Raw genomic sequence first — 17,725 nt, 5'->3', positions numbered from 1 at the left:
GTGCTAAAGAGATTTGCTTGCCTCCAGTTAGATGTCAGTATAGAATAGGAATTAATTACCTGAAGAACTAGGTGAGATTTAAAATTTTGTTGTGACATCATCGCAATTTGAATTTCTGTTGCATTTCTTTTTCTCCATAGTGATGAACAATAAATGAGAGTCTTCAAATCCCAGTGGGTGTGGGAAGATAAGGACCAGGTGATGGTAGCTGTAAAGAGGAGAATAGGCTGAAACTTGAGGCAGCAGGAATTCCCATAGAGCTCCCTGACTGGCATCCGTTTTGAAGAACAAAATAGTTTTCATTTCTTTTGTAGCAATAACCACAAAAATATTTCACTAGAAAGAGAATTCACCAGGAGGACTTGAACTTCACAGTACAATCTTAATATTGCTCAAAACAGATGTTGTTTTTTTGAACCTAATTTACCATTTAAATTAAACACAGAAAAGTTCTTTCCCTAAAGCAGAGAGAGACTTCACCTCTAAAGGAGACAATTTAGGCCCAGAATGTAACTATGATTACTAAGAAAAAGAAAGGAAGGGAGGGAGGAGTGAAGGGTGGAAGGAAGAAAGAAGGAAGGGAGAGAAAGAAAGCTTATGAAGGTTAAACAAATTAGCTGGTGATATTTTGTGCAAGTTCTGTTGGAAAATTACTCTAGTAGCCTCAGTGTGGGAAAATGAGTTGCTCAGCAGTGACTGCTAAAAATACAGCAGCTAGAAAGACGAGATTACTGCATGCTGGCACATTTGCCTGGCTAGTGCTTGGTAATTTGTTCTGAGGTCTAGCTTTGTGTCGATGCCTCTCCTTTGAGTTTGCTCACTGCAGGATGGTGATTAACCTGAACCTGGAGGACATGTAACAAGGCTTAATTCAGAAGCAGAAACTGGGGATCTTCAGCTCAGAAGTGCTCTTCACATTTGTGCTATTATTGGCACCATGATTAGGCTGAATTTAGACTAGCATTCCTGTCTCACCTGATGGGAAAATAAGAGGTTACTGCATTTAGGATGGAAGGAAATCACGAATGTCAGCCTGCTATTAACAATGTTTTCAGATAAAAATTGCAAGAGCCACATGTTATGATCATAAGTGGATTTCCAATCAGTCCCTTGTTCACCAGGACTAGTCTCTTCCCTCCTTGGTATTGTGATTCCTGTTAACGAATTCCTTTCCTTCCTTCTACTCCATCCCAGGTAGAAATAAAGGACTGACTTCTTCAGTAGGGTAAAGGAAATCTAATCCCTTCTTTTGTCTCTCGTTTCAATCAGAGGCAAGACAAATAGACCTTACTATTCTCTATAAGGTACTTCATGATCTCCACTTCTTACTGCTTTCCTCCTTGCTGGCTTCACAGCAGACTGGCCTCTGCCGTTCCTTGAATATACCAAGCACACTTGTCCCAGGGACTTTGTCCTGATGGTTGCCCTGCCTGGGATGCTATCCCCCGAGATCTTTTCATGGCTCACTCCAGCACTTCCTTCAGGTCTCTACTCAAATGTCATCTTATTAATCAGGCCTTAGCTGACTACCCTAACTACCTGCCTCTGTCTCCCACTGTTCCCTTTACCATGCTTTGTGTTTGTTTACTGTTTTTATCATCACCTGACAAATTATGTATTTGTCTATAGTCTGTCTTCCTACACTAGAATGCAAACTCCACCAGAGCAGGGACTTGTTTTGTTTACTACTGTGTTCTCAGTGCCTAGAATGGTATCTGGAAAATGAAGCAGATGCTTGGTAAACATTGGTTGAATGAAAGAATTTTCTTTAATCCTTGGCACTTTAATGTACAGGTTTGTTTTTGTTTTCTATAATGTACTTGATTCTACTGTAGCATATGGGAATGTATTTGTCACAGCATCAGCAGTCATTTATTTTTTGAAATGTTTTATAAATATGAACTTTAAAAAATCAAATATAATAGGATATGTGTGAAGGCTCTGTAGGAAATTGGTTAGTAAAAAATGATCCTGGAGTTCTTAGAGTATATACTTTTAATTTTGGTTTCTATCTTTTTCTACCCAGCACACTCTACATTAGGTAGACAAAGATAGACCAAAATAAGATGTTTACTCAACTCTTCATTATCCATGCTAATGAACAAGCTACTTGCTATTCTTGCTATTTTGCTTGTGTTTGTTTTTATACTTTTCCCCAGTTAAAGAGGATCAATATTTTGGTTGACAAAGTTTGGTTATACACTATATAGGGGAAAAAGTACATAAGAAATAATGAGCATTGTAGCAGATGGTTTTGTTTTGTATTCTGCTTAATGATGCCTAAGAATTTGAAAGCAAGATTTGGTATGGACCATACTTCTCTTGTTTTTTCTCCTATTGCACTCAGTTTCTTCCAATAAAAATAGATAATTAAGACTTTTTTCTGTATATTAACAGACAAAAGAATTACTGTCTTGCAAATATACTGAATGATTATACATTATTTAGAAAAATCAGTGCAAACGTATTTATGTTAATCAAGTGTGAGTTGCAGGAAAATGCATGTTTAGATAGAATGGGCCTCTTTTCAGCTCATTACTTGGAAAAACCTTGATAAGAAAAGATGAGATTCTAGAAACTATAAGAAAAAAAGGATGTATTCTATGGAGAAAAGATAGCATGAGAAAAGATTTGGATATAGGAGTACTGTGGTCCCATGAAGGGGTTCTAGAAGTTAACACGTTTTGGGCCCTCAAAGTGCATCAAATCATTGTTAAATGTACAATTGGCATTCATTAATTCATTCATTCATTAATTCACTTATTCTTCATTTACTTATCACATACTAGTTGAATGTCCACTATGTTCCAGATATTTTTTAATTGAAGTATAGTGAATTTACGTTATGTTAGTTTCAGGTGTACAACATAGTGATTCCCTGGTTGAGGAAGAGCATCTTGGAATCTAACTGTTTCTAATAAAGACTTTCAACTTATCTTTGTTTCAGCCACACTGAAGGACAAATTCAAGATTATTGGGGCATAAAGCTATACAATTTAGGGGCTCCTCTTTAAGAAAAAGAATACAAAATTAGTTACTGGGCTTTGGTAGAGCCTGTACAAGAGAGTAAACCTTGATTGACTTCCCTTCTCACTTTTACTTTCATAGGTACTAGTGCCTTCAGTTTCAGAGCCATTCCAGTGTTCTGGGTGGTGAATTGAATGGTTTCTGTGCAGCTGCTTAAATCTCTGCTCAGCTAAGTCAGTTTGACTTGTCCATCTACTTTCTACTTTCTGTTATTTTGTTAACGTCTCCTCACCTTTTATTATTTTTCTGGTTGTTTTCATTTTTCTGGTAAGTTTTTAGGAGGGAGTAGAGAAAAATGAGATTGTTTAATCTGTCAAGTTTAACCAGAACTTCCATAAACTCATCTTAGAGTTGGAAGAAATCTCAGAAGTCATCTAGTTCGGGGTTCCTTAACCTGAATTTTAAGATCTGTGAAACTTATCCTCCCAAAATTATGTGCAAAATTTTGTATAGAAGTGTTTGTGTTTGTTTTTCTGGGGGGAAGATCTGTAACTCTCAGATTCTCAAAAGTTAACGTCCCTTGATATTCACAATTGAGGAAATTGTGATTAAGAGAGATAGATGTCAGACATCTCCTTGGTTCTATGTGTCTGACAATAGAAGAGCCTTGATCCTTGGTTAGAGAGGTCACCCAAAGGAAGAAGTTTTCAAGCTATGAGCTTTCTGACTCTGATTTTCCTCAGCACACTCCAGTTCTCTCTCGGGTGTGTAAATATGGACATGTGCAGAATCTTTGCTCTTGCTTAGTTGAAGCCCTTCTCTCTTGTTTAATGATAGTTTTGTCTTCCATTGTGAGGAAGTCATTTTCCTTGAGAGAATGATGTACATGGTCATAAATAAAGTCACCTTAACTGTGTTTATCCCAGGTTTGATCATTCTGGGAGGTCTGTGTCTCAGGCTTCCTTAAATTTGCAAGGTCTCTAGGAGTCTATCTACAAAGTGGCCTGAGCAGCCTGCTCGGCAATAAATCACCCTAAAGGAATAAGGGCTGGCGGCAGCCTGGGGTTGGTGGGGGTGGGATAGTCTGGGGGCACCTTGAGGATGCTTCATTAAGCTCATACTCTGTCCCGTTCCCACGGGTCCCTGTCTGAGTGCTAGGGAGGGCCTGCGAGTAAAATGTCAAAGAGATTTTTTCATGAAAATCTTGGGAACGTTGGAGGAACAAAGCATTGCTGTTTTGGGATCCGTATAATAATTTAAGAAGGAAGTCATGAAGAGCTATTCTCTGCTTTGGTGGAATTGTGCCGTAATGTTTGTTCTTTGTCAGCTTTAGGGTGCTTCTGTGGCAGAGGTAAAACTCTCAGAGGCCTTGGCAGTCATCTCAGGGAGCCAGGATTGCAGGAAAGTGGTGTCAGTTGTTCGTTGCTGAGAGAACTCTGATATTATTGCTCTCGAGACACCTCCTGGGGAGAGGAGGGGGCTTTGGGGTCTTACAATTGCTATGCATTCCTATTCCAAACCTATTATTTGGTCAAGGCAGGGGAAACATGTGCACATATGCAATGTGTTAAAACACCTATGGCTGTGGAAGTGGTATGTCCTTTTGTGCTTTGAATTTCAGGCATGCTATTTCTTTAAAGATTCTGTAGCCAGAATGATCTCCAGGTATCATCAGATCCTCAAGTCCCATTACGATAAGATTTGAATTTCACCAAAAGGAATTGCTGTGATTTGATGATGGACCATTTTCCACAGAGACCAGGAGGCCAGCAAGCCATCGTACGTCACTCTGTGGAGATAGACTCCTCTGTGGGTACTAAGTCTGTATTGGAAGCAGTAAGAAGGTGTGAAGTGTAAGGCCTATGGGCTGTGTCCCCCACAGCTGAGCAATGCTGACAGTCTTCTCTGGGGGGATTAATATATTGATCTGCCCTCTGGAGGGCAGTGACCTCCCTAGAGGGAGAAGTCTGGCTAATCCCTTAGTTTCTCTGACAGCAGGTCCGGAAGGATCCTGTTGCCAGGAATCGAAGGTAGTTGTTACCTTGACAGCAGGAGTTCAGCATGCGTGCGCCTCTCCTGGTCCCCACGTGATCCTTTGCTGTGACGCTTGTGTATTTATACCTGTGCAAGACTCAGGAAGGTAGAGACAGCTCACATGTGTCCCGTCTGCCCTCTTAAGGAGGCTGGGCTGGGCCCGCTGGGGTCAGTGTGCACTCTCCCTTTGCCGCCTTCTCAGACAACAACTGATGGAACCACTTAAGCCAGAGGGGGATCTCTCAGGGAAGCCAGCATGATTCCTGATATGGGCAAAGTGCTGGGTGAGTAAGGGTACCTGCACTTTCAACAAATCAATTGGCTAAAATGCTTCTCCACGTAGGACACATTTAAGAGGATGACTAGCTTCCCTTTCCACCCATGTTTCTGGACAGTGCTCAACACTGCATCAGAATTCTCTCTGGTGTTTCTACTTCTGCCTTTCTCACTTCCATAATTTTTCCTTTCTTCGTATATTTAAATGCTTTGTAAATTGAGGATGGCTTGTGTTATGGGCTCTTAAATGTTTGGGGGTGAGTTGGGGGGCTTTTTATCTTTGGAGCCAGCTCTGTGGTCACTGTTATGGCTCAGCCCCTCCTCATTTCACCTGGATTTCTGTCTTCTGTCATTCCTGCTGAAGGGGTGCTGTCACCTCTCCCGTTATACCATCAGGCTTCAGGCTAAAATTCTAGCTATTACACCAAGTTTCATTTAAAACAGGCTCAAGTATTACATGTTTCTCATTGTTTACAATTGAAGAGATTGTCATCATAACATACTGTAAGTGGATATATTTGATCATTTGCAGTTTCTTCTTTCTTTTCCACCCCCCTTCCCATTCCTTGTTTGCTAAACCAAAAAAATCCTCTTAGAAGATTTCATATCTTAGAGGGATGCAAAAACATTGCAAAGAATGATCTAATTCAGACTTGTGTTTTGTTTTATTTTATTATGGTTTTTTCCCTCTGAAGCGCAAAGACTTTCTTTGATAAACCTTGCGTCTTTCAAGCAGCAAGTTAAAGTAACTTGAACATCTCAGCCTTTCCCACCTTAGGAGCACAAAAACATTCACATCTCCATTCCTCTACACCTCACCTACCCATTATGCTTTGTGTGGAGTCCCCCTCCTCCATTTATTTGTGGAAACTCCCCCGCAAGATGCTTTTCCTTTATCCATGCTGAGTCCGGGCTAGAGCTCACTTCTGGGGCTTCCTAAACTGAATTGCCACAGCTGCGAAAACTGGAACTCTGCCGTTGCTACTGCAGGCTAGTTGCAGATCCCAGCGAAGGGCCGCCTCATTGGGAAGGGCCGCCTCATTGGGAAGGGCCGCCTCGTTGGTGCCAACCTGCCATGACTGCCTTGGTGTGGCTCTTGTCTCAGGCACCTCAGCCAATGGAGCTTTTGCAAAGTCAGAGAAAGAATGCTGCCTTGCTCTGTGTTCATGGTGAAGACAAAGAGTTCTAGAACAGGCTTGGTGAGGCTTAAAACACGATGAGTTAGATAAATAGTGCTGTCTTCTGAGTTGAACTGCATTGCTCCTGCTGCAGCCAGAACTTCCACCTGGAAGTAATCTGGTTGGAACTCTGATGTTTCAGCTGCCTTTGAGCCTGGTAAGCTGGGACTTTGCTGCCACCAACACCTTCTCATTTGGGATCTTTGCTAATAGTTTCACCAATTTTGTTTTTGAGAATGAAAAATAGAGTGTTTCTTTCTTCAGTTTTGGGAATGGTACAAAGGCTTGTGCCCCAAAGTTTCTAAGTTGTGAGACAGCTGTTAATTCATAGGTACAGGGCTCGAACATGCTGCTGGAATGCCTGTTTCCTCTTGGGTTCTGCTCCAAGCTGCTAAATTCTCTGCCCTCCACTGGGTTCTTTTGCTGAATTTACTGCACCAGACACTTAGCTCCCTTTGGTAAGTTTTCTGTTGTCTCTTGTTATTTCTGATTTTACTTGACTTTCCCTCAATTAAACAGACATAGTTGTGTATGTGTGAAACCTAACTGGGGTCAGGATGTAATTATTTTCCCAGGCGGATCCAGAGTCTCAAGTAATCCAGTTTATTTCAATAAATTCTGTGTCTGCAGGAGGGAAAAAGGGTGCTGGGTGTCCTCTTATTCTCCCTAACTTGGGTGTATCTGAGTCTCAGCTCCAGCCCAGCCAGGACTCTGCATTTGCAGTCAATTATAGTTCAGGTTTCAAACATTTCATTTACATACGACTCCCCCCACCCCGCCCGCAACAGAACACTATATTCTCTCATCCCCCTTTCTCCTCCCGTGTTCTATCTAACCGCTACTTTGACATCTTCCCCCTCCCCAAACTGCGTGCTCAGATGGCCACCAAACTGCTCCATGCTACTCGCATTCAACAATGGCTGGTCAATCTCTTTCCCATGGCCTCCTTTCTCTTTCCTCAGAAGAGAGCGTGAATTATATATCAATACATTCCCCATCTCACAATACATAATTATCTATTTCTCATAACTTTTCCCACCTCAGTTGTGCAGTTGAAATGATAAACTATTTCAAACATTCAGAAAATTATGTTGAAATAACAAACTCTCACATATTCAGGAATTTATAGAAACGAATATAACAGATACCATGTAATCACCTCTTACATTTAACAAGTATTTACATTTTGCCATCTTTGTCTCAGACATTTTGAAATAAATACAACATTACAGATATAGTCAAAGTCCTCTGTTTACTCCCTAGCCAGTAACTCCCTAAGTTCCGCAGAAGTAACCATTCCCAAGGTAGATCTTTTTCCCCTTCCCATCAGTGTTTTATGTATTTTGTTTACATGTGTGTGTCCATATCAATATATAATGTTATTTTATGGGTTTAAGAATTAAAGGTATAATATTATTCAGTACATAACATATTCCAGCTTGGTTTCTTCATTCAAGCTTAAGTTTTTCCAGATTTTTTCCATGTTGCTACATTAGATATAATTCCTTTGTTTTAACTACTATTTGAGAATATACCACAACTGGATATATCCATTTCTCAGTTGATAAGACAATTAGCTACTTTGAAAAAGAAGCTCTCTTCTTTCCCACGCTTCCAACTGTTGCCTTATTACAGCCTAAAAATTTCATTATTACTTCCTGATTCTAATCATTGGCTCAATTCTAGAAGCCTTCTTGGCTTACTTGGCTCCAGTGTTGAAGGAAGTAAATTGACACTTGAACTAAAAAACATGGCAACTTAAGGACAAGAAAGGAGTACAAAGTTTTAAGCTCTGAAATGGTGACTTAAAGGTGCTCCATGGGTTTATATGAGGTTGCTAAAAATTCTGTGACTGGGACAGCAAAAGCATGGGGCTCTGGGGTAAGACAGCCCAAGTTTGAATTCTAGCTCCACTCTTCCTTGGCCATGTGAACTTGCCAATTCTCTCTAAACCTAAAAAAACTCTCTAAACCTCAAATCATGAATAGCTTATAGAGTTGTTTTGAGCGTTAAATGAAAGAATTCATATAAGGCTGTAGTGCAGTGCCTGGCTCAGAGCAAGTATTTTGTTCATCTTTGTTATGAATAATGGTTATTAGCTTACTTGAATGCAGAAACCTCTATTTTGTCAGTGGAGTCTATATGGGGATCTAACTCTGCCTCTTCCCTGGAGCTCTGTGTGTGTGTGTGTGTGTGTGTGTGTGTGTGTGTGTATTTATGTGTGTTCAAGGAGGACTGAGGAGGGAGTTGGTATAAAGCTCTTATAACCTTAAGCTTATATGGAAGATTCTCTAACATGCTTTAAAGGCAAGATGGGCTTTTTGATGTGCTGAGAATTCTATATGAATTCTATTAATATAGAATTCAATTCTATATGAATTCTATTAATATAGAATTCAATTCTATATGAATTCTATTAATATAGAATTCAATTCTATATGAATTCTATTAATATAGAATTCAATTCTATATTAATTAAAACAGTTCAATATCCTTTTTAGGAAAGATTGTGTTGAAATATATTCTATAAAAGTAACTTCAATAACTCTACTACATTAAATATAATTTAAAGTGGTTTTCTCGTATGTATGTTTTAACTTATCTGAGGCTTCCATGAACCTATTCAACTCTCTATTTAAACCTACCTCTAAATGAAAATTTTTTTTGGAAAATAAACATGTATATATGCAGATAAAGATAGTGACAGGCCATCAAGTTCAGGGAGAATACTGTGTGGCTTGAGGGATTTCAGTGACTCTGGCTTCATTCTCATTACTCCTATGCTGTATCACTGCTCCTTGAGGCATTATTCGGCCAAACACACACAGATGCTATTGAAAGAGACACGGTTTATTCTTTTCTGGGAAAAATGCAAAGGCTAAAGGTAGAATGGGAACCTCTTCAGAATGGCTCTTTCTTCCCAAGTCTCAAATAATTAGTAGGGGTTACTCAGAGATTGGTTATTTCAAGTGTCTCTAGTTAAGACAAAACAGTGACTGTGATGATTGTAGTCAGAGACACAGAAGAAAGTAATGCCAAATACTTGAACACAAGGAAACTTCACACAGAAGACTGTTCATCGTGGAAGTATTTTAAACGGTGATGTGCTAATCCTGAGGATGAGCTGAGGGTGGGTGTGTTGGTTAAGTCCCAAACTCTCAAGTGATCAGCAATGGGTCATGGTCCTTTCACTGTCTGAATTCGTATTCTCTTTATTCTGTGGGCATTCTGAAAATTTCATTTCTTTCACAGGGACAGAAAATAAAGAGTTATGGGCTTTGGGAAATACTGCATGTCTCTGTCAGGATCTGGCTTCTAACACTAGTTTTGCACCCATTTTCCAAAACTGCATACATTATGCAGACTTTCCTCTCCCAAATATGATAATGTTTGTAATAACAACTAAAATAACATGAAAACAATTTATTGCATTTATACAATAACTATTAAATCTTTGAGAACCATATGTGGACTATATGTAGAACTACTCAGTAAGGCAATATAAAGATGATTTTTCATTAAGGGACAAGATACAAGATCACATAAACATATAAACAAGAACCAGGGGCAGAAGCTAACACACCATTGTAAGGCAATTATACTTCAATAAAGATGTTTAAAAAAAAAAAAAAAAAAAAAACAAGAACCAGCAGTCTGCTGGTTCAGTAAGGTAAATCTGGCCACAAATTCTATACTAAAACTTATTTTAAGTATGAGTTGTTGTTTGTTTTTTTTTAAAGAGAATCCAAATCCTTATGGTTGATGAATTCCAATAGATTTCTATTTTTCTATATTTCAATAGGATTCTATTTTCCCACGTTTTCTTATAGGGACTTTTTCATTTTGACAAACATTTAGAAAGAAATATTTGTATTTATGTGTTTCAAATCTCAGTAAGAGATTAGGAGTAGATAGCCTTATAAGAAGTTCTTGCAGAGATTTGCTGAGGCAAATTTCCTATATATTTTCTAGGAAGAAATCTTTTGATTTTTCAGTATTTTGCCAGTTAATGGAAATTTGCACATCATATTACCTCAGCAATGAGTGCAGAAATCTAAAAATAGAATGCTAAAAATAGAACCTGAAAGGGGGGCAAGAGGAGAAGAAATGAAGAGATTCTTATATGGATTTAGGTATCATGAGGTATCATACTCTCAATGAAAAATTTATATCATTTAAGATTCATCAAATAATTGTTATTTTTCTTTTTACAGATACCCGTACCTGTTTCATAACCTCTCCTGGCTGTAAACCTGAGCACCGATGCTTGACCTATTGTAAGTCAGAAAGTTATGTATGGAAAAAAACCAGCTTTGCATTTTAACCTCTTTCCTGTCTTTACTTAAAAAAAAAAAAAAAGATTTAAATCATAAATGGCTAGGAAGAGGAAAACCTTTTTGTTTCTGTAAGCAAATATCTGACCTTGTTCTGAATTGATAAACTGCATAGGTCTAGCTTTACTAATTTAAACTCCGAGAGTTCCTCTTGTGATACTGGGGGGTACTCAATAAATCATTGCTCTTGTTGTTGATGATGAATATAGGTAATAAAGGAGTATGGAGTTGCATTTTTCCCTTTCGTGACTTGATGTAAAAAAATTCCTTTTCAAACCATTGTAGGAGGATATCTATCTGTAGGATTTATGGTGGGTCATTTATGCATCCTATTATAATTTAGTCTGGGTACAATAGTTTTTATCTTCACATGGAAACAAATTGGAAAGAAATAATGAGACACTATTTGGAATTGTTGGCAACTTAATTTTTTATTTTTATTTTTTGGCTGTGTTGGGTCTTCTGCTGTGCGTGGGCTTTCTCTAGTTGTGGCGAGCGGGGGCTACTCTTCATTGCGGTGCACGGGCTTCTCATTGCGGTGGTTTCTCTTGTTGCGGAGCACGGGCTCTAGGCATGCGGGTTTCAGTAGTTGCAGCACGCGGGCTCAGTAGTTGCAGCATTCAGGCCCTAGGGCGCGCAGGCTTCAGTAGTTGTGGCGCGTGGGCTTAGTTGCTCCGCGGCACGTGGGATCTTCCCAGACTAGGGATCGAACCTGTGTGCCCTGCATTGGTAGGCAGATTCTTAACCACTGCGCCACTAAGGAAGTCCTGTTGGCAACTTTAAATGTTCAAAAATAAAAATAAAAATAAAACAAAGAAGTCACAAAAGCAGGAGAACAAAAGGCCTCATCTTGGCTGATTAGCTGATTTAACCAGCAGTTGTTGTTGGCACCAAAATGTCAGCTAGACATGAAAAAAAAAAAAAAAAAATCTCAAAGGGCTGGGAACTCTGTCCTCTGCAGGGGAAAAGATCTAACATGTATCCCAGATGATACCTTTTGGTACACAGATTTCCCTTATGAATTTCTAATTGGAAGGAAAATATGAGGATATGGCATTGCAAGGAAAGCCAGGAGCGCGGGGCACATAGTAATAAAATGCAGGACTCTGCTGCAAGGGAGTTTTATCCTTTGCAGTTTGGGAAGCAGTCAGAGTATCAAGTCTTGTGTTATCAGGATGTCTCCTCCTGCCTGCTTCGAAGCTCCTGTGGCTTACATATTGATGTTCAGAGGGAAAGACCCCAGGAAAAATGGATCAGAAATGTACTCATATTTACTATGCAGAGCCTCTGCAGTGGGGTGGCACATATAAGATCTTTTTCCAAACATTAAGCAGTGTCTGTCTGTTTTTGGCATCACATTATAAATAGGGCTCGTGCTTATGGTGATATAGAAGAAATGCTTTCAATGAGATTCACATTCAGCTCTACCATTTTATAATATTTAAGGCTGCAGTATTTTTATAGATGACGCTGACTAGTTAGAGAGGTTTATTAGCCGTGTGAATCTCAGCCCTTACGTGTCGTCGGGGAAGCTCTGAGTGTCTTCTGACAAATCCTCACATGCTAATAGGGAGTATTAACCACACACAGTGAAGTTAATGAAGTTCTCCTGTGTTTTTTGTTATTTATTTATTTATTTATTTATTTTGCACTTTTTTGGGGATTACAGGAAGCTGGCTGTTTTGTGCTTATGTCCAGCTCATGTGACAGTCTTCATTCTCCTGGGATGAGAAAAGTCTCTTTCTTCTGCAGTCTTCAGTGAAGTCCCCCAGAGCCAAGTTCTACATTTCTTAGCTTGACTCTATTGACTTTTGTTTTATATATACCCCATCAGTTTTCAATGAACAGGCTAAAAGTTAAGCAGTTGAGGGTTTGTTTTTTTTTTTTAGTCTATGGAATTGAACTTGTTTCAAATTGTTGACCAGTAAAACCATATGTGTTAGTCACACACTGTATAATATGAGCTTCCTGTTTGAGCCGCATAATCTTTTTGGAAGAACATTATAAACCTAACTTTGTTAAGAAGGATTCTAAGCTTCACAGTGAGCTTTTGCGACCTGGCCAGCTTGAATCTCTTCCTTACTGCTGTGTGAAGCCATTCTATACTACTCTTTGGTGAGATGCAATAGCCAGCAAACAGCAAGTAAAACCCTACATCCTGGAAAAGATCAATGGGCAGAGCATTTGATCACAGAAGAGCAGAAATGAGTTTCAGGAGGGATGCTAAAGGCCAGATGGCCCTGCAGATGTCTGCCAAGATTTCAGAGGCCCCAGGTCAGCCAAGCCAACGAATGGGTTGTGCTGTGCCTATTATACAGATAGTACTAGGGCAAGGAGTCCAGGTTATTTAGCAGAAAAGATGTGTACAGGATTAGAAAAAAACTGGGAGCTTCTACTTAGCTGCTTCCTAATAGTGGCTGGATTTTGTGATCTTTGCATCTGCTGCCTTTTGCTCATTTGCTCTACTGCTCATTGATTGCCCTGGTTCTGCTTAGATGGTGTTTGATTCTCTCTGACTACCCTCTTTTCCTTACATAATTACTTACTGAGTGGCTGATAAATCCTGAGCAGTGTGTTAAAGCTGGGTGTATAATAATGAACAAGATGGACATGGCTTCCGCCTTCATGGAGTTTATGGTCTAGTGGGGAAGACAGGAAATGGGACAGGTAGTTACAATAAAACATAAGAAATATGAAAGAGAAGGTACAGAGCCCTATAGGCACACATAGCAGGGGAACCTAATCTAATCTAGAGGGCAGAGAAGGTCTCTCTGGGAAGGGATATGTGGGCTGAGACCTGAAGGATAAGTAAGAGTTTGCTAACAAGTAAGGAAATATGCCAGATAGAGAAGACAGTGTGTATGAAGTTGTGAAGTTGAGGTATATTTTGGCAGAGCTGAGCAATTGGAGGTTGAAGTGGAGGAAAGGATAAAATGGAGGGCTGGAGGGTTTCTGTTTCTTTCTCTTCCTTCCTGTACCTTAGGGTATGAGGTGGGCATGAGGGAGGTGGGGAGAGGTTTTTTGGTGAGCACAAAGATTTAATGGCAAGAGGAAGTACATCATTGGGAGTGGGAAGTATGTCTCCAGAAATGCATCACAGGAACAGAAATTGACCCAAAACTCAGAGGATTGGGCTTAGATTAGGGTTAAATTATCCATATAATGTGGCTGCTAGTATGGCTGAGGGTAAAGCAAAGGGGAAAGAGTTTGAGAATCAGTAGAACATGGAAGTAACTGAGATAATCCAGACTATATGTATAGAGAAAGGAGAGAAGACTTAATGAGAATCCTGAAGAACATTGGCATTTAGATGACGGACAGAGGAAGAACTGCAAAAAAGATTGAGAAGGAGAAGCCAGAAAGAGAGGGGAAGACTAGCAAACTGTGATATCACAGAAGTGACAGGAAGAGTCCTTTCAGGGCTGGGACTCACCTCAGGACACAAAATTTAAGGGGGGGGGGTGCCAAAAACCCCAGTAATTATGATAAATAATATTTTAATGCAGTGTTTGAAAAAAACCCAAGTTAATGCAAAAAGTCCATGATGATTAAAACATCAAACTTTTAAATAAAGGCGAGGTCAGAATTACTGAATTCTCCTCTTGCCTCAGGCTCCAATAGGGCTTGTCAGGACACTATTACACAGTTAGATTTAGAAACTTTTATATTTAGAAGTTTGATATTTTGTTCATATAAAAAGAGGAAGTGATAAGCTGTGTTAAATGTAGCTGAGAAGTCAGTCAAAAAATGGGTTGAAAAAAGCTCATTGGATATATGGACAAGCTATTACTATGAGATCTTTTCTTTACCATGTTTTAATAAATCATAATGGAGGGTATCTTATTGTCTCTGCAAACATGATTACCACCTCCTAAAAAGCTGAGTCCTTTTCTGAATTAGGAGATTGTATAAATACAAACATTTTTTTTCCTTAAAATTGTTTTTTTATTGTGGTAAAATACACATAGCATAAAATTTACCATCTTAAGCATTTTTAAGTGTACAGGTCAGTGATATTAAGTACCTTCATATTGTTGTGCAACTATAACGACCATCCATTTCCAGAACTCTCTTCATCTTGCAAAACTGAAACTCTATACCCATTAGAAACCTATTTTGATTTAAACTCTATTTTGTCTGACATTAATATAGCAATATCCTGCTCTCTTTTGGTTACTATTTACATGGAATATCTTTTTCCATCCTTTCACTTTCCATCTATTAGTGTCTTTGAATATAAAGTGAGTCTTTTGTAGACAGCATATAGTTGGATCATGGTATTTTTTTCCTTACTGCCAATCTGTGTCTTTTGATGGGAGAATTTAATTCATTTACATTTAAAGTAATTACTGATAAGGAAGAACTTCTGTCAATCTGTTATTTGTTTTCTGTATACCTTATAGTTCTTTTGTCTTTCATTTCCTGTGGTAAGAGCTGAAACTGACTGAAATCAACTTCAATAAGTCCAAGTCTTCCCCTGAAAGTTGCAAGCCTTCAATAGACTCCAGAGTTCCCAAAATAGTTACATCAGACAGATTCTGCTAGTGTGATTGTTGTGTGGGAAGACAGATTCCTGGCACTTCCTATTCTACCATCTTCCCAGGCTCCTTCCACCCCAAACATACATTTTAAACCTCATGGTGTCTATTGTATCAACTCTAACACAAAATGAAATAATTCCTTAATGTTATGAATCCATCTCTTTATAAGTTCTCTGGATGGATCCTTGTTCTTGCCTAAATCCATGGAGCAGGCATATCTGAGGGTCAGAAATACACACTGGGGAGTCAGGTAAATAGGTTCAATTGCTAAGCATATCCATGTTTACCCCTGTGAGAAGTCAGTTGCTGTTTTATTTGTAGGTTTTTGTAATTGTTTGGGAGGCACTAGATTCTTTTTAAATAATTCACTTCCTGATGGCCTCTTCAGTTTGAAGGGTCATGTATAAATCAGTGCTATGTACAATACAATCCCCAGATCCCTCTCTGATAAAGGTATTGTTTACATTCCTTCTCAAGTGCTCTGTTGCTTTTTTTTTTTTAAAGATTATTATTATTTTTTTAACTTATTTATTTATTTATGGCTGTGCTGGGTCTTCGTTTCTGTGCGAGGGCTTTCTCTAGTTGCGGCAAGTGGTGCCACTCTTCATCATGGTGCGTGGGCCTCTCACTATCGCGGCCTCTCCTGCTGCGGAGCACAGGCTCCAGACGCGTAGGCTCAGCGATTGTGGCTCACGGGCCCAGTCGCTCCGCGGCATGTGGGATCTTCCCAGACCAGGACTCGAACCTGTGTTCCCTGCATTAGCAGGCAGATTCTCAACCACTGCGCCACCAGGGAAGCCCGCTCTGTTGCTTTTTATTCAGATCATACCTTAGGTCCTTTTATGCTCAAATGCTATTTTTATTTTAATCATGGTTGGGATACCTCAGAAGATTAGAAATAACTTATCATATCACAGCCACCTGTCTAAAATCTGGGGAACTCCATCTTCACCTCTCAGTGTGTCAAAAGCTTAATTACATTTACAAGGTAAAATTTTTCATTTATAGCTCATGAACTCAACCTTTGGCTTTAGGATGACCAACCATCATGGTTGGCTACAAATGTCCAGGTTTTAGCACTAAAATCCTATGTCCTGGTTAATCCCTTAGTACTGAGCAAACCTGGACAATAGGCCACCCTATTTGGCCTAGAAATATTTCTTGGATTCCTTTATTATTCATTTATTTATTTATTCATTCATTTATGGCTGTGTTGGGTCTTTGTTTCTGTGCGAGGGCTTTCTTTAGTTGCGGCAAGTGGGGGCCACTCTTCATCGCCGTGCGCGGGCCTCTCACTGTAGCGGCCTCTCTTGTTGTGGAGCACAGGCTCCAGACGCGCAGGCTCAGCAATTGTGGCTCACGGGCCTAGTCGCTCCGCGGCATGTGGGATCCTCCCAGACCAGGGCTCGAACTCGCGTCCCCTGCATTGGCAGGCAGACTCTCAACCACTGTGCCACCAGGGAAGCCCTTGGATTCCTTTATTAAAGCCACCTCTTTCTTCCAGGTCTAAGAGTAACAGGTGACTTTGATAATTTTACATGTTCATGTTCTTGCTAAGTTGCTGAGGATTTTGTTCAATGACTATGAACATTCATGGACTGCTGGCAGTTTAGAGTGAGAAGGGAGTTAAGAGATCCTGCACTACAAACCATCTCATTTAACAGATGAATAAAATCTCGATTGCGTTAGAAAGTTTTTGCCGTCTTTGTTCCACTCTGGCTGCCATGGTACCAGTTTTCTGCAATGTCTTCAAACATCTCTTTTCCCACTAATTAAAAACAACCAATTATGTTGGAACATCAGCTACAGTAACAGGAAAAAGTAGCATTCAGTTAGTTTTAAATTGTCCAATAATCTTTTTCTAATGCCTCTATTTGCGTCATAGGCATTTTAACTTCCCTCGTGTCTAAAGTTCAGCGTCTCTCATGGATTACTCATATTATCTGAGTGTGAAAATAAATATGGTTGGGTTAATTAGCATCAACTTTAATAAGATCCCAAAGTAATTTTATACAGTGCTTCCTGGGAAGAAAGAAATTAAGCTTGATAACTGAGATGATGGGATCTAAAATAGAAGCAACGCAAGGGGCACGAAAGAAAGAAAATAAGCACAGAAAAGGGAGAAAAATATTGTGTGTACTGTGTGTGATGGATGAAGAAGGTTTTCTTTTCAAAATCACACAATGGGCCTTTGTTATTTTCCCTCCAAAGGAAGTCAGACCCCAGTGGTTTTCAAACAAGCAGATTGATCTCACCAGCTTGTTGAAAACTCAAATACTTGGCTTCCATCCTTGGTCATTCTGATTCAGTAGCTCTGGAGTGGGACCTGGGAATCTCTATTTTTAGCAAATTTCAAAAGTGATTCAGATGCCGTTGGTCAATGGAATGATGTCTG

At 39.5% G+C, this 17,725-nt stretch overlaps 2 protein-coding genes across 3 annotated transcripts in view; both read left to right on the top strand.

The window, feature by feature from the left end:
- The window catches only part of DCK (deoxycytidine kinase), a 57,481-nt gene extending 46,688 nt beyond the window's left edge, over positions 1-10,793 (top strand). Inside the window, exon 7 of the mRNA XM_082390288.1 lies at positions 10,670-10,793. Coding sequence (XP_082246414.1) covers positions 10,670-10,690 — 21 coding nt within the window. The 3' untranslated portion in view covers positions 10,691-10,793. The remainder of the gene's footprint in view (positions 1-10,669) is intronic.
- The window catches only part of SLC4A4 (solute carrier family 4 member 4), a 429,784-nt gene that overhangs the window by 24,112 nt on the left and 387,947 nt on the right, over positions 1-17,725 (top strand). For both annotated transcript variants that reach the window (XM_082390084.1, XM_082390085.1), the window contains exon 2: positions 10,670-10,732. In XM_082390084.1, coding sequence (XP_082246210.1) covers positions 10,719-10,732 — 14 coding nt within the window. In that variant the 5' untranslated portion in view covers positions 10,670-10,718. The remainder of the gene's footprint in view (positions 1-10,669; positions 10,733-17,725) is intronic.

The sequence above is a fragment of the Balaenoptera borealis genome, assembly GCF_965194805.1.
Source record: "Balaenoptera borealis genome assembly, chromosome: 4".
Classification (NCBI taxonomy): domain Eukaryota; kingdom Metazoa; phylum Chordata; class Mammalia; order Artiodactyla; family Balaenopteridae; genus Balaenoptera; species Balaenoptera borealis.
This window is presented reverse-complemented; position numbering and strand designations above follow the sequence as displayed.